General features: G+C 42.9%; 1 protein-coding gene across 5 annotated transcripts in view; it reads left to right on the top strand.

Moving 5' to 3' along the window:
* agap3 (ArfGAP with GTPase domain, ankyrin repeat and PH domain 3) overlaps positions 1-22,477 on the top strand; it is a 98,837-nt gene that overhangs the window by 73,780 nt on the left and 2,580 nt on the right. For all 5 annotated transcript variants that reach the window (XM_028426779.1, XM_028426777.1, XM_028426780.1 and 2 more), the window contains exons 13-17: positions 4,212-4,367; positions 11,893-12,047; positions 12,531-12,621; positions 12,944-13,166; positions 21,746-22,001. In XM_028426779.1, the coding sequence (XP_028282580.1) occupies positions 4,212-4,367; positions 11,893-12,047; positions 12,531-12,621; positions 12,944-13,166; positions 21,746-22,001 (881 nt within the window). The remainder of the gene's footprint in view (positions 1-4,211; positions 4,368-11,892; positions 12,048-12,530; positions 12,622-12,943; positions 13,167-21,745; positions 22,002-22,477) is intronic.

The following is a 22,477-nucleotide window of genomic DNA, read 5'->3' as shown; positions in this document are numbered from 1 at the left end:
CGCAGTGTATAAATTATAATGTAGGAGTGAATGTTTGTAAGTGCGTCCGAACTACAGAGGACAAATTGGACTTTTAGAAACAGGAATGTTCTTATTTCCATGTTTGGTAAACTGAGAAGCCCTCTATATTAACATAGCTCATTAACCAGCATCCAGTCTTCAACTAAACTAGATCCACAATTTGCTCCATTATCCATTTTCTCCAATTATTTTCATGCTACTTTTAAGGTAACCACAAATGAGCTCGAATGAGGCAAATGAGCTGAAAATAATAGCAGGGACGTGGTGTCGAATGATAGATTATATTACAGTGTGGCTGTAATCAGTGCATAGTCAGTGCAGACAGTTATGAATGCTCGAAACTTGTAGTTTTCCTGAATAAAAGCAGCAGAACGCGTCTGTTGTGTAAAGTGCAACTGGTCCATCAGAAAACATCATCTTGATTGAAATGCAGCCGGCTTATCTTTCATCTTAATGTGTCTTCAATAATCAATAGAGGGTGTTCCGCAGTGAAGGGTGCTCATGTTTTGCCATTTGAATTGACTTGAAGCGAGCCCAATCACTCCATTATCCTTGGTGAAGGTTGCAGGTTAACATAAAATGTGATTCTGAGATGCAAAAACAGCAGATTGATGATTCACAGGAGAACGAATGCATCTCTTAGCCAGGTAACCATTTCCATATTATTTAAAGAATGTCCTCATTTGTAAACCTATTGAGCAAAGGCAGAAGCAGAGGTAGTAACATCTCTTGAATATTGAGCGCAGATCTTTTTGATTAAATCCCAGCCCAATTTTTCTATTGCTTGCATCCATAAAGACGACCATTCTTAATGCACCGGATGCTTGTTTAGATCGCGCTCTCCGTCAGTACACCCTCAATCTTTGAACCTGAATTAAAAGCAAGTGATCTGTGATCTGTGCAGTGTGATAGACTCAAGTCGTCGTGGCCCAAGAGGGAGTAATGTCACTTTTTCCAAGTCCCAACCTTACTGCAGATCAGAGTTCACTGTCAGGAGTCATTTATTGATTAAATCTTTTTGATCCTTAAATCCTGATCCTTCAATCCTCAGTGCTGTGATGTTAAGTCAAGACTATCATGGCATCATTAGTTGCAAATTATTTTCAACTCAAATGATATTTTTGTCATTTTCCGAGCACATTTCTGTCCCAAATGTGAAGATTTGTTGCTCTTCTTTTTCATATTTGATGATAAAATGTAAGGATTTTATCATCAAATATGACATCAAATTTAATAAAATCGATATTATTTCTGAAAAACAAAAATAAAATAGCACAACGTACTTTGTACCATATGTATTTTAATATTAATTAGCATTATACTTTGTCAATGCTCTGCTAATTAACACTGTATTATTTTTGCTGTGCTCCATGAAAAATTCCTTCTATTTAATCTCCACGCTGTAATAAATTAATGTGGCAGCTCTGTTCTGCTCTGTGTTAATTTATTTATATATGATTTTTTTCTCCTCTGAGTTTGCACATCAGCGCACAGGTACTTAATGCACAGATAGCCTTTTCCCGTGGCACCGTGTTTTATACCTTGGCCTCCCGATGCGAGGGTGATAGCATGTGGGGCGTTTGATTTCTACGCCGGGCCGTAATGAAGTTTGACATTTAGTTTGGAGAGAGCAGCAGAGCGCGATCAGGCCTTGATTAGTACGCTCTAATTGAGGATAATAAGGGGGAGGCGGTGATTGTTTCTAATTTTTGCCATTAATTGCAGCCGTTGGCTTTGATTGAGGACAGGCAGGGCTGCCATGTCAAGGGGCCTGGCGGAATCATAGTGCTCCTTACCCGGAGCCTCTTGAATAACAATGAAACAGCCCCCCCACCACCACCACCCCACCCCTCCTCGTCCTCTTCACCCTCCTCCCTCCTGCTGCTTGCGCTCTCTCTCTCTCTCTCTCACCCATTTTCATTCCCATTCATTCTCAGTGTGGCGCTGGCGAGAGGCAGAAAGCTGTTAGCAGCGCCCTCTTTGTCTCACCCACAGCCTTCAGCCTGAAACATGTTTAAACTGTCATCTCCGTGGTGAGAGTGTAATATACTGTAATCACAGGTTAGGCTGATACCTATTCAGCTGCCCAGGTGATCTGAGCTGAGTGGTAAAGAGACTCCTGGTCCCTCGCGTGCTTCATTACGTAGCTTGGTCCTGATGGCCCTCATACACACACTAACAGCCAGCTAATAATGCCGCAGTGAATTCTCAGTCTAGTTTCATATTCATAATTCTCAACTTAAGATATTTAATTTACCAGCCCTGCATAGTGTGGAGCTGAGAAGCACTCAGGGACTTTATATAAACCCATTAGATGTCGGTGATGGGTGTTGTAGTTGTATCCATTTCCTGCTCCTGTGCATTCATGTTACAGACTTCTTAAAGCCTGACAAGTGCAAACAAAGAGAGGAGCATCACCCCGTGTATGTTTCAGGTGCAGTGTTAGCGAGGCCAGGGTCATTTTCCACAACATTAGGGGCAGAAATTGATAATTAGAGGTGTTTATGACACGGTTGGGGCCCCTGAGGGGCAGCCCTCCCCTTTAACCTCAAGCGACATTAAACAAATGCTGGCTGTCACATTGGAGGCAGGTTGGAGCTCAAGTCTTCCACCCGCCATACGGAGCTGTGCTGGCGGGACAGACGCTGGTATGGAGAGGGAGGAGGAAGCAGAGGGTGTGTGTGTGTGTGTAGGGAGGGAAGGGGGGCTCATGGAGGACCCCTGTGCCCCCAGCTGTCTGAGCCAGCTAATGACTCGTCTCAGGGGGGCTGTTGTAAGAGAGCAGGGAAATTGAAACAGACGCCTCGACTTGGAGCTGCTACATGTGTGGCTGCGTGCTGCCATTCAAAACACCAGAGAGCTTAATGTATGTGCTGCAGCGCCGATGTTATGTTTATTAATGTGATGGCACATAATCAATACTATTATTTATATAATGTAGCACATTATTTTTAAAGATGTTTCATGAAACAGATCAGAGATTATTTTAATGAAATTTCCAGTAATGACATGAAATTTCTGAGTCGAGCGCAGACGTAATGACGTGCGTCTCAGGTGTTGTTTCCCACATTTTGCCCACACTCGAGCAGTGAATCCTAGGTCCTCTGAGCTCCACTCCCCCCACCAACCACCCCATGTAAGCATCTTCAATCCCCTGCTGAGCCCATCTTACTCCTCCAAGACAGCCCCATCTCCCTAAAGGTAATGACCGAATTAGGCCTAATGTTGTACACTGGCTAATGGCACAGTGCCGCACATTATAGCATGTGCAACTGGCAACGACAACAGCAATAATCCCTGAGCCTCTTGTCCTCCTGCACTCCACCCCTGGGGCTGGGACGGTGCACGGGGAAATGAATGGAGTTTGCCACACTACAATGAGCTTTTGATGGGAGACAATGGAGGAGGCTGCCAGCACCACACAGGGTGGTAAGAAGAGAGCAATATGGGGCCCATCTACCGGCCCTCCCTCCCTGCTTCCCTCAGGCCCCTGGCCCCCGCACCCAGATTCATAATGGCATCCGGAGGGGGAAAGAAGGGAAAGTGATGTCAAATGTCAGGAAATCAGAAAGATGGCAAGCTGACAACCCCCTCCTGCCGTCCCATCCCTCCTATCCCTTTGCCCAACGGTAGCACAGGTTAATATCACATTTATAAAATCACTTACAAGAAACAAAGCCGGCTCTTAGCCCCCTGTCACTCTCAGACAGTCATATAGAGAGCTTTGCCGCAGGCTGTCTTAGGTAACCATTTGTTCACTGATGGCCTCGTACCTGTCCCTCACACCCTCTAAAGCTGGAGTTACACACATACTTTTACAGCCTTTTTCAACTCTTCCTACTACATTAGGATGTGAGAAGTACTTCCTTCAAAGCTTTCATTATTAATACTGGGTGTCATTTTGCAAGAATTTATCAGGTATATGTTTATCTTTAAAGGAATGGTTCAAAATCTGTCATCATTGTATCGTAGCAGGGTTGGATATTATATTGTGTAACTTCCATTGACGTATATACGTAGTCTAGATTCTAAAATAGGATTTTAAATAGTGAAACTAGTTGGGTAAATGAATAGAGATTCTTCTGGATGTGTTTGCTGTGATGTGTGTTCTTGGTTAGTTGTAGAGGAAAGAAGGAGAAAAGTCCAAAGTATTTATTGAAAACTTGGTCGTGTTCTCATTGCTCTTTCAGCTAACGGGATGAGCGATCCTGCAAATTCAAGTGTGGGCAGTGCAACGAGTCCTAAACTTGAGCCACCTCCCTCACCACACGCCAACCGCAAGAAACACAGACGGAAAAAGAGCACAGGCATCACGAAGCCAGACGGCCTTTCTGCAGGCAATGAAGGTAAAAACTAAATTACACAGCTAAATCTTCTGTTTCTATGTCAAGAACATTCACAGATTTCACCCAGACGCCAGCAATAGCAGCTGATTTTTTTTTAAGGTAATACAAATGGTTGGTGTTAGCTACAGCTATCTGCCCTCCTGTGGTCGCGGGCATGTGATATAATCATGGCCGTCAAGAAAACTGTGTAGATGTTTGCTGCAGATGAACAAATGTTGCCACATAAAAACTGTTTAATGGTGTAACCAAGGAAAGGGCTGTGTGCAGAGGTCTGCTGGATCTTTAAAATTATGAAAGGACAACCAGATATGCACAGAAAACAAAGAACAAGTGCCTGTGGACTTTATGATCCACCTTTAAAGACATGTTTGTAGTGTCCATGGACGCCCAGGTGTGGATCTGCGAGTGTAATCCTTGCCTCACTCGCCACAAGTAAAGAACAGAAACTTGTGTTTCAGCTACAAATTCATGGAATCGAATTCATGGAATCAACTTTAACTGCACACTTCTTCCTGACAAAAAGAATTTGTACTTTTCAGTATTCTGATTGAGTGTACCCATGATGTTCATAAAGGTGTGTGTTTCAATGTGCCCCCCTCCCTCCCCTCTCACAGCCCCCATTTATTTTACTGCTGTATGAATAGTGAATGTGGCCCGGCTCAGCAGGGGAGTGGCAGTCAGCTCTCCACCCAATTAATAATGATTCTTCAGCCCAATGATGAATGGAGGACCCTAATTGGATGGCATTGTGAAAACACTGAGACGCATTTCAGAGGCCATAAAACTGATGTCACCAGAGCTGGATGATCAATCAACAAGATTGATACGCTGGATAACAACAACAATGGCATTGACGCCTCCTAAATGGGGCTTAGCATTTATAATCATTATACTTTTTTATCACGCTCTCTGACAGCTTCTCTTTAAAGTCTGAATGGGTCTGTTGACCACATTGTAGTGTGGAGGGAACATCATCTTCACCACGGAGATAAGTGGCTGTCTTTATATTGTTGGAGTAGTATGTGTTGACATCAGTATCCACTACATCTGATAGTATTCTGAGTATTTGAACAGTATATCATGAGTTGCAATGGCTGCATTTAGCTCCCTTTAAAGTCCTCTCTCCCACATAGGGGTTTTACTTCTCAACTACCTGAGGTGGAAGTTTAACAGTGATCAGTCTAGAGGAGGCAGATTTAGAGTGTTTCTCACATCATCAAACATGCACATTGTTTTCTATCTCTCTCATTGTTCTCTGTAAGGTTTTCTATTAGCATCAGCTTGTCTGTTCTGCTGAATGCTCTGGAATACAGACGTATCGCTTAAATATTGGATTCACCCAGGTCTGGGATGTGTCTCCTGTTAAAAGAACAGCAGAGAGAGAGAGAGAGAGGTGGGATCTTTGAATAAATTGCTATCAGTTTATCTCATTTACGGGGCAATCAGAAGCATGCAATGCAGGCTGAAATTGAATTTTAGTAGTTTTGAAGCATCATAAATCAAAACAGCGTGAGCGTCTTAAGGTGAGAAATCATTTTGGTCAAGACGGCATGTGTAGGATGCAGAGTACAAAAGGAGGAGAAGAAGAAGAGAAGCTGCAGCATCATTTCCAAATATGGCTCAACAGCAGTTAGTAAGACTCTTCTCCATGATTGCTGAAGTGGGGGGAATATTTTACAGCCTCCAGTTTGATCTTTTATATCTCAGATCAATTTAAACCTGTGTGTGGATAAAGTCGAAATTCTCCGTTACGCCTGCAGTGCTACTTTTCCACCAAGGATACCACACAAGGGACACAGTCCCTAATATCCTATGCACTGTCAGAGCTGTGTGGTGTAATGAACTTCTCATGTGCTTAAAGAATGATGCAGGATGCATGGCGAGACAACTGACAGCCCCGTAATGTGTTTCCCAGCAGCCGCCCGGCGACGAGCTCTCTCGGTGTGTCGCTCGCCATAAACCCACTGGAAAATCGATGGCCGATAAAGAGTTGTGTTCAGGGGGAGCCCCCTCTGATTAATGCAGACTGTCAGAGAGCATCATTAATGTATTTCTCTTTTAAAGAAAGTGTATCAAATGCTCATTGTTTTGGGGAGGTTCAGCTCGTCCAATGTGAGCAGAAAAGGAGCTGCAGGAATGAAGGGGGGTCTAGATAAAAGCTGCCTCCAGTTTTAGGGAAAGAGGAATGTATTTACTCTGCTTAAGGTCACAGAAATTAAGGAGAAACACAACTTAAGTGTGGCCGGACCGGCTTAGCATATGCAAGATCTAACCAAATGAGCTCAAACTTCACCCTGCATTTAGGCCATCTTGCACAAATGACAATTCATATCTTAGAACAGCAGAACCTCAGACATGAATCAACCTCTGTGCTGCAGTGGAACCACCTGCCCTCTGATTGGGCTGACTGGGCGGTCACTGTCCAATCAGATTCAGGTTTTAAAATAGGGTATAATTTGTACACTTCAGTACCTTAAAAATTTCAAATATGTGTCGTCTTTTTAAGCTGAAGCCATTGAAGCAGCACAAAGTGAAACTCCTGCATGATTTACTGTCTCAACAAATACAGGAAGAGGTTCCATAATTACTAAATCCAGAGCTCATAATTAGCAAAAAGATGTCTTCTAATTATAAAATAACGACACACCAATGATACACATGACTTTTCTTCTTTAATTGGAGCGTTATAATTGATCTGATACAACATATGTTTGACTTTTTGCACAGTGAATGCTGTTTACACACACAAATCAATGGGGCTGAGCTTTAGAGGTCAGAGACAAAGATGCATCAGGACATCCTGTGTTCATAAACAATGTAGAGTTAAAGGTGCAGTTAAGAGTCACATCAGATATCCATAATAAAAACATTTTCAGATTCTGTGTCACGGTCACAGAGACATGTTGGCACTTCATCACATGTTAGAAGATGTTATCCAGTGGCACATACCTTAAAGCTTTAGAATGTATTGGTTAAAATTACCAGGAAACAAGAGCCAGTTTAATCACTGAGTGACTAATAAACTAAGACATGCACTATATAAACTCTTAATGACATCAGTGGACGGCAGAACATTTATTTGTGACAGAGTATGAGCGGGTTCATCTCACTTTGTTTCACAAATTACATTTTTAAATTAAAACGAGTAGAAAACGAATTATGAGTTTAAGTAATCAAGTAGTTTAATTTTCCATTTGAATTGATTGAATTTAAAATGATTGAAAGCACTCAACTTAATTTTATCAGCAATTACAAGAGGATGGGGAAATAATTTTTTATGTTTAGAGGAAGTGGGCTCTCCACAAGTAAAACATTATCTCCCCATCTTGTCATAGCTAAAGTAAAAATATGGGCCAATAAGAAGAGGAACGTCTAATGGGAGAGTCAGCTGTGACACGTTACACGCTGTATGTACAGCCAGTATAGCACTCAATCCACATTTAGTATTAAATATCCTGCATGACAGAGTGGAATCAAAGCGTTTAACCATTAAGTTGTGAAACTGAACAATAAATGTGATTTACCAAAGCCACAGAATGAGGAAGAAGCTAATGGGGATGAGCATCATACACAAAATAATATACAATAATACCAACAGAACTATTTGGATTTTAGGATTATTTGTCCACACCAGAGGGAGGGGACGTCTTTACAATTTGAAAGAATATAAACATAATATTAAATCTAAAATACAGATTTTGTCTGTGTTGATTCTAGCCTGAGTTTGGGAGTATTCTTACTAACTTCTTAAAGGCAATACATTGCAGTATTGACTTTGATTGGTCCATGTCTGTGATTGACAAACAAAAAAAACCATCCTGATCAATAATATTGTTCACTTTACATTAAGAGCCTAATCCACTTTCCTATTGTCCTGCACCTTAGTAAACTAAGGGTTAATATCCTCTGGAGTCCAGCTGAGGATTAGGAAATGGAGGTTTAACTGCCTGTGCTAATGGTGGGTGTTTATCTCAATACTTTGTTTTGTCACTCCCCGATTCGCTCTCATTTCCGAAAGCTGTCCCTGGAGCCTCCACTCTTGTAATGGCTCAGCTTTCTGAGCGCCACAGTATGGAGGGGAAGGAATAACAAGATTCTCATTTGGGCTCTATACACACTGCCCACAGATACATGTATAATTGGCCCTGTTTTCATTCTGCTCTGTTGTTAAGTGCACTAGCTATTAGCGTAGTGGCATCAGCGCTGATTTCATGTGTTTGTTTATTGTTGGAAGGTGTGCTCCGTGTTTGTCTGAGCGTGTGCGTGTGCACGTAAAAAGTGTGCAGGAGTGTGTGTCAGACAGATAAAGTGTGTGCTCTATCTCTCTCTTCCTCACTGCTCTTTTCTTTCTGAGTTTGGTCGTGGTTCCCCTGGGGCCCCTGTCGCAGTAATGGCCTGCTCCTGATTGCTCTGATACAGGTTAGGAATATTGGCTTTAATGATGTGTAAAATGAGCAAGCAGTGCCTGTGACATTTACAGATGGCACCGCCTTGGCCTGTTCTTCCCAACTGCTCGTTAATTCACAGGAACGGCAAGCACTTCTTTAAGTGACTGCCTGATGCATGCATACGACACAACACAACACATCCTCTACACCAAAACAATAGCTCACCTCTTGCACCTCTGTGCACCCTGTCATCATTTCAGTCAGGCGTTCACACAAATGGATGAGACGGGGGGGAGAGTCCTCAAGGTGAGGAGCTGTTCAGAGGGCTCCTCGCGCTGGTCTTTGAGAGGCTTAGACAGAGTAGTGTTGTTGTCTGCCGTATAGCCAACACAGCTGGGCTCAGTACCAAACCCCCCCGAGGTGCTAATCTGGTCCACAGGTCCTCGGTGGTGCATCTGCCGCACACGTACGTCAATAGAGGAGCCACTGTCCTCGGGTCAGCCCGTTTCCCCCTCAGCTCCCAGTTTGATTTTCAGGTCAAACAAATTCATTCACTGACAGCTGGCCAGATGATCCTCAGTCATGTATAGAGTAACCTCATAATAATAAAAAACATCATGGCCACTAAAAACAGCACAGCACAAGTAATAGTATTATCCCCACCTGTGGGGTGTGGCCACAACAAAGGAGTCCTAACAATGCTGATTGGTCAGAGCATCATTTTATATGAAGTTCAAGATCAGACAATACTCCGTCCTGTCAGTTTCAAGCTATATGCACCCGTGTCCAAACCATAAACAATCAGCTTACTACTTTATTAGTTCGATAGCAACAGCAATTAGTGATCTGATGAGTTGGGGTTCGCAAATGAGCTAAATCATTAAAATCAAGTGTCCATCCACACAGTTTTCAGGGATGGCTCACCAGACGAAAAGCACAAAAATAGTTACTTTTCTTAGGATGAACCCTTTTTTAACAAAACTATCTGAGAAATTATTATTTTAAAGTTGTAAAGCTGAACTCAAGTTATCGAGTAAAGTCTTACTGCTGGTTTAATATATCACAATTAGTGGTAGATAATGTAATTATTATGTATTTTGTATGTAATAAAAGTAACTAGCAGGCAGGTAAATGGAAATAAAATGCAATGGACATATCCGAGTACAATAGTATTGAAGAAGCTGTTGCTAACTGAAGTGCTGTTGTACACAAAGCCCTCAGGTATCAGCAGACAGGTTTATGATCCATGTTCGATGAAGATGTGCATCTTCTCTTCCTTCCCTCCTCTTTGGATCTGTACGGCCATTGCACTATTACACTATTACACTATTATTATTATGCCATGTTAATTAAGGAAAATCATAATTTGCTCATTCTTCACAGTTGGCGCCTCCATTGGCTTTAAATTGTGTTCCTCCTTGTCCGCCCACCGGCAGGGCTCTGTTAATTTATGTCTAATTGGCACAAACTTGTTGATCGTGGGCTCGTAGATAGATCTGGTCAGGAGGTTAATGCTCGCATGTTAACGCGGCAAGGTGATCGTTTCCTCTGCTAGCCGCATGCTAACTGCAACAGTTGAGTAATAACAGAAGCACTAATGGCCCTTTTACAAGCCCATCATCGCAGGTGCTTGTGAGATGGCAGCGATACCTTTGACACATCATTCACGGTTTAGATTTACAGTGTGTGAGGCGAGCGCGTCGACCTCTGCTGACATGTGGACGCCGTGAAAAAGTAATATCAGTACATCAAAGCTGCATGTAATGACGGTACCTGTTTCAAACATGAAGACTCCTGCATGGTTTCTTAGCATGTTTTATACGAGCATTACTATGCATGGAGGCCTGGATTTGTTCTCCCTCGTATACTCATCAGTTTAAGGAAGCAGCCATCCGTCGCTTTTTTAATCTCCATAATGAAAGTGTTTTAATGCCTCCAATTTATTGCCTGGGCAGCCAACGGAATAATTAGCTTTGTTCAGGTTTTTCAAAAAAAAAAAGAAGATGAAAACAGAAGTACAACAACATTTGAAGTCACAAATTATAATCAAATGCATTAGTTACTGTACCTGCAGGTATATTGGACAAGAAAAAAATAGATTTCTGCTGTGTTTTGTGTTGTTTTTTTTTTTTATTTAATTTCACTTCAGCTTCCTCTAAGTTGTCTGTTTTGATCCACATTCTGTCTCTCAAAAATGTCGCGCCCACATGTAGACTTTTTTCCCCTCTCTGTAAGTCTAAATAAAGAGGTTTCCAAGTCTTTATTGATTCTCTGTGACCTGGAGTCGATTCCACAAACTAAATCAGATAATTGAAGTCGGTGTCGAGCTAATTGGATTATCGCTTTCCCCCTGAAGAGACGGCCCTCTGCCGCGGCGCAGGGATTGCTACATTAGTGGCGTCCATCAGACATCTGTCATTTCACAGCGGCGCAGGACTGTGTCTCACAGCGAGGAGGGGGGAATTGATTATAAATATAATGTCTAGTAATTTCTTTGATTAGATGATTGGTATGACGATCTTTTCATCATTAGATTGCCACCATTTAAAAGCTCATACAGAGCTCGTTTGACATCTCCTTGTACATCAAAAGTTTTCACTCTTTCAACAACACACAGATAACACAGCAGCAGCAGAGCTGTTTCCAGGACACGGTGGAGGAGGAGAAGGGAGGAGAAAAAAAAAAGCTTTTCTCTTGTGTGTGTTTGCCTCCAGTCCTCCAAACATGGTTTATGCAAATGAGATGACTATTTGCATAGACATAATTAGGTAATTACAAATCATTTGGCTATGAGCTCAAGCATGTGCAGAGACCAGAGACGTTACACGAGTCACATTGTACAGTACGGGCTTAATGAATTGCTGCTGAACAGCGGAGGCATTACAGCATGTGTTGGAACATATGTTGTGTCAAAACCTCTTCTTAGGAAACGACAGGTGACATTTTCGTAAGTCTTAGTTAAACACAGAGAATGGATGTAAAAGAACCGGCACTGATTCACAATGTTCAAAGCCAGCTTGGTGTAGAATTTGTTTGCAGATACATGAATCAGTGAAAGATTCTCTCTGACTCTTCAGAGTTTAATGGGAAAAAGACGTAGCATGTAATGAACGTGTTGTTCTTTGTTTGTATTCCAGAGCAAGAAGATTCCTTTGAGTTCATCATCGTGTCGCTGACGGGTCAGACGTGGAACTTTGAAGCGTCCACGTATGAGGAGCGGGAACTGTGGGTCCAAGCCATAGAGAGCCAGATCTTTGCCAGCCTGCAGTCCTGTGAGAGCATAAAGAACAAGGTAGGAGTTAGACGATGAGAAACATCAGAAGAACCGGACAGCACGGGCGATTATCATCTAATCAAAGCATCGTTATCGTCTTGCAATCCTGCCACTTCATTTACATTCCTCTCTCTGCCTCCTATTCCAACCTTTTACTGCGCCCTCACCCTCCTCCCACCCCTCCTCACCCACTTCAAGCTGTCACATGTGGGAGGTTGTCAGACAGGTGCACCGCAGTGTGGGGGATCTCTTATTAGAACTGACAGACATCAGAGATAGAACACGGCTTGTGTCAGCATACTGGGGAGACACAGCCTCATTTTCATATTCATATTTTCTCTGCCTCAGTCTTTTTCCTAAGACTTTAAACAACCTCTTCTCTCCCCCCCTCTTCTCGCTAGTTGCCTATGATTTGAGTCCAGATATAATTGTTTGCCTTCTCTTCCTCCCTACTGAAATAATTAGTTCCTGTTGACTTACTCTCTCCTTCATTTCTCACAGTCTCGGTTAGGCAGCCAAAGTGATGCAATGGCCATTCAGTCCATACGAAACGTGAGGGGGAACAGCTTCTGTGTGGACTGCGATGCAGCCAGTGAGTATACCTGAGCACAGTGAGAGGATTCTTAGCTTTATTTGACCAAAGATGTCCACTTACAATAGTGCCACAAACTTGCAAAAGTCTCAAGTCGAGGGTACGTCCTTAGTAGGTAAAGCCAGGCAAGATTCTTTGCTATGATTCAGTATCTCCAGGGTCTCTTTGCTTCAGGGCAAAGAATAAAGTGATTGGAGGCACATTAATAATATTAATAGGCACTGTAGTCAAACTGAATCTCTAAAAAGTTCATCATTCATAGCTTGCTGTAAATTGCTTATCTTACTTGATTTTGTATCATTTCTTATCTCTTACCGCTCAGACCCAGACTGGGCCAGTTTGAACCTGGGTGCCTTGATGTGCATCGAGTGCTCGGGCATCCACAGGAACTTGGGTACCCACCTGTCCCGTGTGCGCTCTCTGGACCTAGACGACTGGCCGGTGGAGCTCAGCATGGTGATGACCGCCATCGGTAACGCGATGGCCAACAGCGTGTGGGAGGGTGCTTTGGAGGGATACACCAAGCCGGGAAGCGACAGCACCAGGTTAGCATCCCTCTGCAAATAAAGGTGCTGCTTAATGAAGCATGCAGAGATTATGGAATGAGGAGGCTGCACTGTCTTCTCTCCATTAGCTGCCATTTATTAGCCACCCACATTCCAGCAGAGGCAGTTCATGTAGCAAAATGCTCCATAAGAAGCTCCGGGGGTCCATATATGTCAGCCTAGTGAGCCAAAAACACTGTGTTTTGTTGTCTGAGCATCAGTCCATCCTGTACACACTGATCACACTGGCTCTGGTCATAATGTCTGGTATTGCTGTATCGTGTGTGTCAGCCCGATCACTCCTTGACATGAAAACCATAGTTCATGACAGGATAAATGCTCAGTATAAACCACCTCTGGAGCAAGCACTTCCTGTTAAGTTTTAGATGAAAAATCTTAAGGTAAGTTTAAGTGTAGACTTTACTTTTGGATCCTAACAATCACCTTTTCCACTCACCTCCCTCCCAACCCCCCTCACCTCGTTCCTCTAAGGTACCCAGATCTGGTAGGAGGATTGTTTATCTCTTGGTGACAGGTGAGACCTAGCGTCCCGGTCTGACTAATGACCTGCTGTGTGGCTGTGCAGGTAATTAAGCACACCATTATGGCTAAACCCCACCCCAAGAGCCAGGCCCTCGGGCCCCAAGCTGCCCTGTCACATATCCATCACACAGGCCGGGTCATCACTCTGTCTGTCACAGTAAAGGCTGTCTGTAGGGTCTCCCTGGTGGCATTAGACTATTTTAACATCACAGCTCTATAACTTTGTTAAAACATAATGAAAACATACTGACAAAGTTTTATTTTTTTTGTTGTACTGTTGCTTCTGCTGCAGGTTTTGTGGTTAAAATGGAAAAACAATCATATCACGTTATAAGATATTTTATTTATCAATATCACATCAATTTGATCTTTAACTGGCAGGTCAAATTATGTCCTGTCAGCAGGACACAGAACAAATGATAAGTGTTGCATCATCTTACTTTTAGAGGAGATACCGATTTAAATAATTGATCAGGCAGTCTTTTCTCCAACAACACTTTGCATCAGATGTATATTGATTTAGGTGAAAGATATATATTTTTAAAATAATAATAGATGGATATATTAGTGATATATTGATTCTAAATGGGAACACATTCGTCAGTACAGGTGTAAAAGCAGCTTTCAGAAAATCCTATGGCCAGAGCATGTTTTCATTATTTTACTCCAACAAAAATAAATAAGATATGAGCTCATTTTTATGGAATTGATTCCAAAAAATGCCAATGCTATGCTGCAGGTTTCATAAATAGTTACAGGTAAGACCTAATACATGTGATTGAATGGTTTTCCAACCTGCTCATATAGAACATATTCATATGATCAAAGGAGAAATCATTTTATCAAAGGTCAGCAATGAAGCTAGTGCATATTCTTGGATTTATTTGAATTGATTTCCACCTATAAAAGAAACTGAGGACCAGTTTTCCATCCTCAGAACCTGCAGCATCACAGCTCTCCTTATCATCTTCTGAACTTCTTCAGAACTGAGTAAATTTTCTTAGTGTTTGGGACTAATGCTGATCACTTCACTGTGAAAGTATCAGCGCCACTTGCTACACAGGCTACTACTGGTGATGTACACATGTGAAAGACTCCGTCCTCGGCTCTGTGGCCAGTTCAGGCCTGAATGATGGCCTACAGTTGTTTATTGAGTGGTATCCGTGCTGAAGTGCTCCACTGTGGACTTGGTGATGAAAGATTATTGATGTTGATTCCTCTCCCTACCACTGTCAGTCCCACGTCGCTTCGAGCGGGAAGCTTCTTCATTGTCTAAAAAATCCGATCTTAGCCTGCAGCAACATCTCCATTAGTTTTCACTGTCAAACAATAAATCTCATTTGCAGGATAACACATTTTTAGACAAAAAAAAACCCTGCAGTTGTAAATATCACACATGTCAATTGGTCATGAAGAGTTTGTTGCTGATAGAATAAACCTTCTGTTTCTTCTTCTTGCTCTGAAGTCTCTGTGCGCTTCTTTTAAGCTGCACATGCTGTAAGAGGATTTTAATTGTGTCACAGTGGTGACATGTAGCAGCTTTCTGATGGCACCCAGGCAGGAGAGTATATGGCTCCTGACTCCCGCTAAACATTAGTGACACCTAATCTAAACGACTCAGTAACTACCTGAATATCACTTCTGATTGAATGTCTCCTGCAAGACTAGTTTTACCCTTTTGCATTTTTTAGATTTAACTTAAAAAGCATTCATCCACAAGATTGGTTTAGCTTATGATATTCAGGGATCGAAAGAACACAACATATAGATTTGTCATACACACAGCCATAACAGCAGTGAAACTGCTGGTGTACATCAGAATGATTACAGACATCATAATGGGAAGATTGTTTACAGGCATGCATATGTAAATTTTTAGGCCCTTTAGTAGAATGCGTGGTACAGCTTTCCAATAAAACGAGTTGTAATTATAATGTCGATATTTTTTTTTTTTTTTTTTTTTTTTGAGCCGTTCAAGTGTTATTCTGCCATCGGGGGAAAAAATGACTAAAACTAGCCTGCCCTCTGAGTAGGAAGCGCAATTTCCTGAATGCTAAAAACATAGTGAAACTTCAGCACCCAGAAAGCACTGGGCTTCTTCCCTTTTTAGCTCATTAAAACTACAACAGTCTGTGCCACTTCCTGGCTGACTTTGCTGGCAAATGAACACTGAGCATACAAACTTTCTCTTTAATACCAACAAATCTTTTCAAGATGCCTCCCTTCGATTCTTTCTATTATATTATGTTTCAGTTCTAAATATTGTTCATATATAGAGAGATAAATAGACAAGTAACTATTAACCAGTAATTATGGCATCATCATTTAATCATCAGTTATGAGCCTTTTATTGTTAATAATGTCGTTATGCAGCTGTAAATATTGTTCATTTACCTCTTGACTTCCTCACATTTTAGTACACCGTCACGTCTGCAGTTTGAGTGTTCGGTATAAAGTCTTTTTTCATTTAAATCGTGGCCTAGCAACAAAAAAAAAGAAAGCGCTACAATTCACATTCATTTATAAAGGATGCCTCATTATAAAGTGGTGTCAGTGCTCTGAAGCAGAAGGCCACCGTTAAATCCAGGGTAATAAATTTGTGGGAGCTCCGCTGATGGTGTGCAGTCAGCATATTGCAGGGGAGTTGTTCTTTTAATTAGCACCTGGGAGTCGTCGTGTTTTGCACGTCACCTCTAATTGCTTGGCATGTTTGTGATAGAAAAGGCTACAGATTATTTTGACAGATACTGTGGGAGATGTCCAACAGCTAGCTTTACCCCTTATGTTCTGCTGGCACACACACACACACACACACACACCACTTCTCATTTGAGGGAGGGGGTGGGGGGGGGGGATGTCCCGGAGCGTGGACGGATGTGGACGGCTATCCCTCACTGACGTGGGCCTCTCACTGTCACCCTCTGTAGGCTCCGCGCCGCCCTCGGCCACAGGCAGGTAATAGCTCTGATGAGAGCCCTCCACTTTGTTTCAGAAATAATTTGCCACTCCTGCCGCCTGCAGGGGCTGCGTGGTAATAAAAATGAATCACACCACTAACCTCTCCAAACCTGGCCTCTCTGCCTGCTTTTAACCCCTTCTGCTCTGGCAGCACGATCCTGGCTTGTTTGTTGCTGTTTACACAATCAGTGGCTGTGATAAGACTTCTGTTTCAGGATTCTGTCTGCACTGGCTTCTGCCCTTCACATCAGTGCTAAGCTTCCAGGCTGCTCACAGGTTAGAAGTGCTGGAACACCAACTCTCTGAAGAGATTTTAGAATAGCTGGCCTTGCCAGGAGCCCTGGTGGAGGAAGAGTAATTAATTAAGACAAATGAATGACTGGGTCTTCCCATGTCCTCCCTCTCTCTCTCTCTAAATGAAACCCACAGGTCAGTAATTAGCCCTGTGTGGGAGAAGTGGTACCACAGTCACTAATTGCCCACATGCCACCAGGTTTCAGGGCCAGGTGGACATAGGAGGAATGACTGCTTTATTACAGCACAGTCTGCTAAAACAAGGCAATTTAGCTTTGATATTATTAGCATTAGGAAATCATAATAAAGTTACTCTCATTACCTGAGAGGAAAAGTTAAAAAAAAAAAAGGTACATATGTGAAGCAGCATGTTTTATCCTCCCCTCAGCTTTGTGTGTGAGACGATGGGTTCAGCAGGGGTTAACAGCATGAGCATTTAAGGGTGTTAGTCTTGCTGGCACAAAAACACAGCCACTCCATCATGAGGGGTCTGACAACCTCATTAATGTCACAATATATTCAACTCATCCCTCTGCCTGCCTACAGCAGGCCTCTCTATAGAGCTCAACACACCAAGCCTTTGAAACCTGCTCATCTGTTCAGACTCAGGAAACGTAAAAACAAGCATCTATTTCCCTTGTTAAAATATTTGCCCTGATTGTTTTTGGAGCTGTTCTCCTCAGAGAGAGCATACCATGTCTACACTGTAACCCCTCCAAACCGCAGGAGGCCTTATTTAGCACTCTGAGCTATGGCGTTTTACTGTGTTGCTCCTTCATTTCTCGCCCATAGCAACCTTTGATGCTTTGGGGCCCTGGCTTTCTTTTTTTTTTTTTTTCATCTCTGTCGTTTCTCTCTCGGCCCCCTTTTCTGTCTCCTCACTGCTGCTGTCCCTCTTCCTCACTCTCTGCTCTTCCCTCCCCTTGGTTTGTGGAAGTGAAGCTGCTGGCTTGCATGGGAATTGGTCCCATACAAGTCGCCCACCCCCACTGAGAAGTCTGTTCATGCTGGTCAAACCCACCCACCCCCCCCCTTCCCTTTTCTCCCCTTCAGTGCGTCTATTTGATGTATCCACAGCCAGTTTTGGATGCTCATGGAAGAGTAGGAGGAGCTCCAGAAGCTTTGATAGTTTAAGAGGACTCAGTGTGTGTTTGAAAGATGGGCGAGCGGTGGGACGGACATCCTCCTCTTCCTATGGACCAATGCACCTTTATTGCAGGCAGTCAGTTTGGTCATTCTGTGGCTTCTCCACCACTTGCTCCGCCCTCTCCGTCTCAGTTTCCCTTCCCTTCCTATAAATTCCTGTTCGCCTTTTGTCTTTCAGGCTTGACTAATTATCCTTGTTTGTCCCTCTTTATTTGAATTCAGTCATGTGTTCTTGACTCCGTGGGCTGGGTTTAGGAGAATCATTCTGCCATTTGCCACTTAATTAAGTCAGGGTCAGAATCCATTGCTCAACGGAGAGCTGGAGGGACAGAGCTCTAATAGAATTATAAAAGAGTCCTTTCTCTACTGTTAAGGCTGCCTTTATCTAGGTGGGTTCTGCATAGGCAAATGAAAGGGGACACCAGCTGTAGACAGGAATCCCATTTCCACTTTAGACTCTGTAAGCGTTTTGATGTTTGCCCAAGATTTCATTCAAACCAGAGTCAATGACAACAAAGATTGTAAGCTCTGAGATAGCGAGGAAGTTCTGTGGTGAAGCAAACACCGCCTGTTGAAAGAGACACAGGCATTTTTATTGGGAACTTGACGCTGCCCTCTATCCCCTCAGCAACAGAGAAATATAGAGCAACTATGTGCTCACGCCAGCGTGGGGACATTTCTATTGGTTTGTAAGTGTGTGTGTGTGTGTGTGTGTATATGTAGTAGGAGTAACCATCAGTTCAATTTCCTAAATATCCCACATGCTGTGAAAATTCACTCTCCTTTCCATCTCCACGTCCCCTCCTACTCTGTCCTGGTGCTTTGACATGCTAAATCTGCTGATTTTATTTTTCTTCCTCCTGTGGTGAGGAAGTGTCCTTTTCAAGGGTCTCGGTTTCCCCCCCGACAGCCTAAACCCTACCTCTGTTTGGATTGTTTTTCTATTCCAAACAAAAGACAGAGGCGGGATTACCATTTCACTTCCTTTCACACTCCTCTTTCAAGTGGCAGCAGCTGGGGATTTTTTTTCTTTTTTTTTTAAAAACCGCTGCCTGTCTGCTGTTTTGTAAAATTCTTTTTTTTTTTTTAAAGTGGAATTTGTTGAATCTAAAACTCAGCATCAGCAGTGAGTGAGGCCTTTTCTCTCTCGCATGTCTTCAGGGCTGGTTTTTTTTTGTAGCGGAGGCTAACAAAGTGTCCTCGGGGCTCCTTTCTGAGATGTTGACGTCTTCTTAATGGCTCTCCTCAGCCTTTTTGTTTCACATCTTGGTGCTAACTTTCTGCCTCATTTAGCTCATATCAATTCACTGGGCTCTACAGATTCAGCATCTCATTCATGGTGTAGCTCTCTGAAACTCACTTTGGACAACAGCTCCTGCTGATTTGTTTTTAACCACTCTTAAGATTTTTACTATCAGGATAACACTTTTCATACAAAATGTATTCAGTGGTGAAAAAATGAAATAAAAACGCTCCTTTTTTTGTGTGTTTTGTTTTAAAGAATCCACCGGAAATGTAAGGTGCTGGCAGGGGGGGAGGCAGGACTGCCCCTTCCTGTTCTGAGCAGTCCACTGGTTCTAAGGCCAATTGATTTGCTAACAGGCTTGTCCACACATAATGACTGAGTAGGGATTGATGGAGGTCTTACACCATAAAACTCTGAGCCACTGCAATTGCCTGCCATTAGGGCTGTATTGTTGTTCACATAATACCCTCTTCCTTAAGAAAAGATTTGCTTATGGTGTAGCGGGGTGGAGGACGTTTTCCTCCACATTTTCTTTGAGGTTAAAAAAAAAAAAAAAGAAAAAATGTTCCCAGTGTGGTTAGAGGTGCAGGAGCTTTGAGATTTTAAAGATGCAGGTTAAGTTGCTTTATGAGCTCCGTGTGGTGTTTTTGCAGTTAATCAATCTCTGCTTGGGTGCTGATAAAGACTTGCCCCTCTTCCATCACATCCTTAACTCCTGTAGTTAGGGCGGTTGCCAGGCTGCTCTGTGCAAAGACGGACTGCTCTGTGAAGTGAGCCTGGCAGCTGACATATGAGTCTGAAAATGGTTGCTGTCTGTGGCACGTTGGCAGCCTTAAAGCCTGGCTGCTAAGGTCGTAATAAAGAGAGGGACTCATGTTAAACCTGTTTTTATTATTAAAATGAATACTAGGGGTGACATATAGACACACATTTTAAGGGTTGTGTTACCCAAATTACACAAAGCATATGTGTTTGTATCCTTTTAGTGTTTGCTGGGCCGTATGTATTTATGTATTGTTTAGTTAGTTGACTCATTTTAACACTCAAACCAACATGGCTTTTTTGTCCTCAGTGGGAAAGGAAAGTTATTGGAAGTATTGGAAACAAGACGAACTTATTTCCTTTTCCAGAGTGGTGTTTTGATGCACCTTCATTGATATCTTCTGCAACTCTTTGCTGCAAATTGTGTCACATTTGAACATTGTTTAGACACAAATTGCTGTTTTTGTGCACTATGTACCAGAAATTTTGAAAAATATTCACTATAGAATGTTTGTTGCCTGTTTTTCAAGCTTTACCCTAAAAAAAGTCACTATGGGTGACAATTTTTGGATGATCAAGGCCATTAATTGGTGATGTTGCTGACTTTTCCGCTGCTATTTTGATGAAATACTATTGAATTGAGTCAGATGTCAGTGTGTACATGCTGCCGTGCCTTGGCCTGTTGATAGAGAGTCCCACGAGAGCCTTGTCACTCTGGCCAGCGTTGGTGCTTTAACTTATCCGTACAGACGCTCTCCTTTCTGTCACTCACCCACAATTCCGAACAACAGCCCCTTTCTGCTCCCCTTATCACACCAGCTGACAGGGTCATCGGGTTAGTACCACACTGGGCATGCTCAGTCATTCACATATTGATATTGATTTTTTTTCTTATTTGGACAGTTTGTATGTGGGCAGAGAATGAAACAGGGGGTCAAGATGGAGAGCAATAGATAGAATTCTGCCTGGTGATAGAGGATAGAGCTTTCCCTCAGTCTCTATTCTCTGCTGCAGACTGGAGTGAAGGAGCCCCGCATCCCACCATCCCTTTCTGGATGCCATTCAGCCCCATCGATCTGACTCAGGGCCCAGCCACCCCAAGGGAGACTGGGGCTTAGAGACACTCTGCCTCTTTTGTGGAGGGGATCCACCAGTTCAGACTGACAGCCGACAGCGCTGATAAAAATACGTCCCCCGCCTTCCCGTATTGTCCGCAGCAGACATGCTGTTCAAGATGTGTAACCTTTAGAAAGCTGGCCAGGCTCTAACCGTCATGCTGACGACCGTAATCACTTGAAGCTGGAATACTGCCCAAAGCGTTACACCCTTTGGCATTCTCTCATCTCTCCAGCCTATCTCACTGTGATAGTGACAGCCAGCCACTTTCCAGTGCTCTAATAATTTAGAAATGTCACTATACTCCACTGAGTCTCATAGGCCAATTACTATAATGTCCCCCCTGTGTGTCCACATTCTTCCTTTTGACGTGTCTGTGCCTGTAAATCACTGCCTTCAAATTATGAGATATGTTTTGAAAGTTCTTTACCTTAGGTGCAAAATTGCTCATGGCATGTTCACCATGTTTCACCCTTTCTGACCTGTTGCTCCTCTGTCACGTCCCTCTCTCTAGGGAGGAGAAGGAGCGCTGGATCCGAGCCAAGTACGAGCAGAAGCTGTTCCTGGTGGGGTTGCCCCAGTCGGACGTGCCTCTGGGGCAGCAGCTTCTTCGGGCAGTGGTCGAGGATGACCTGAGGTTGGTGGTGGTGCTGCTGGCCCACGGCACCAAGGAGGAGGTTAATGAGACCTACGGGGATGGAGACGGACGCACGGCTCTGCACCTTTCCTGCGCTATGGCCAATGTGGTCATCACGCAGCTGCTCATCTGGGTGAGTGGGTTCGGGAAAGGTGTTTGGGAAAGTGGTCGGAGCTGCTGTTTGTGACGTCAGCTGGTTAATCTGGTTAAACTGTAACTATAAACTGTAAAGATCTGTCTCAGTTCATACTTCTGCTATAGTTAGATTTTGTTCCAAGAAATAATTTTATAAGTGTTATTTATTTAATTTTTTTAATTTATTTATTTTTAAATCTTGTGTGTTTGCTTATAAACCAACTCAAATATCAGAGGACCTTCAAATGTGGTATTTTAAAAAGTTTACAGGTTAATGTGTGAGGCAGAATATTTTTGATTTTTACATTTTTTTGTTTTTACACGTGGATTTTAAAATGATGTCTTCAGTTATCTCAACTCTCTGATTGTCTGCCATTTGCAGAAAATGAAGGATAAAAATAGAGGATACAGATGAGCTGCTGATTATGCATCACACTCCCCTTCAGTGCTTTCAGTGAAGATAGTCCAATCAGA

The sequence above is a fragment of the Parambassis ranga genome, chromosome 17 (assembly GCF_900634625.1).
Source record: "Parambassis ranga chromosome 17, fParRan2.1, whole genome shotgun sequence".
In the NCBI taxonomy this organism is placed as follows: Eukaryota; Metazoa; Chordata; class Actinopteri; family Ambassidae; genus Parambassis; species Parambassis ranga.
The sequence above is the reverse complement of the archived record's forward strand: the minus strand, read 5'-3'. Positions and strand labels throughout refer to the sequence as shown.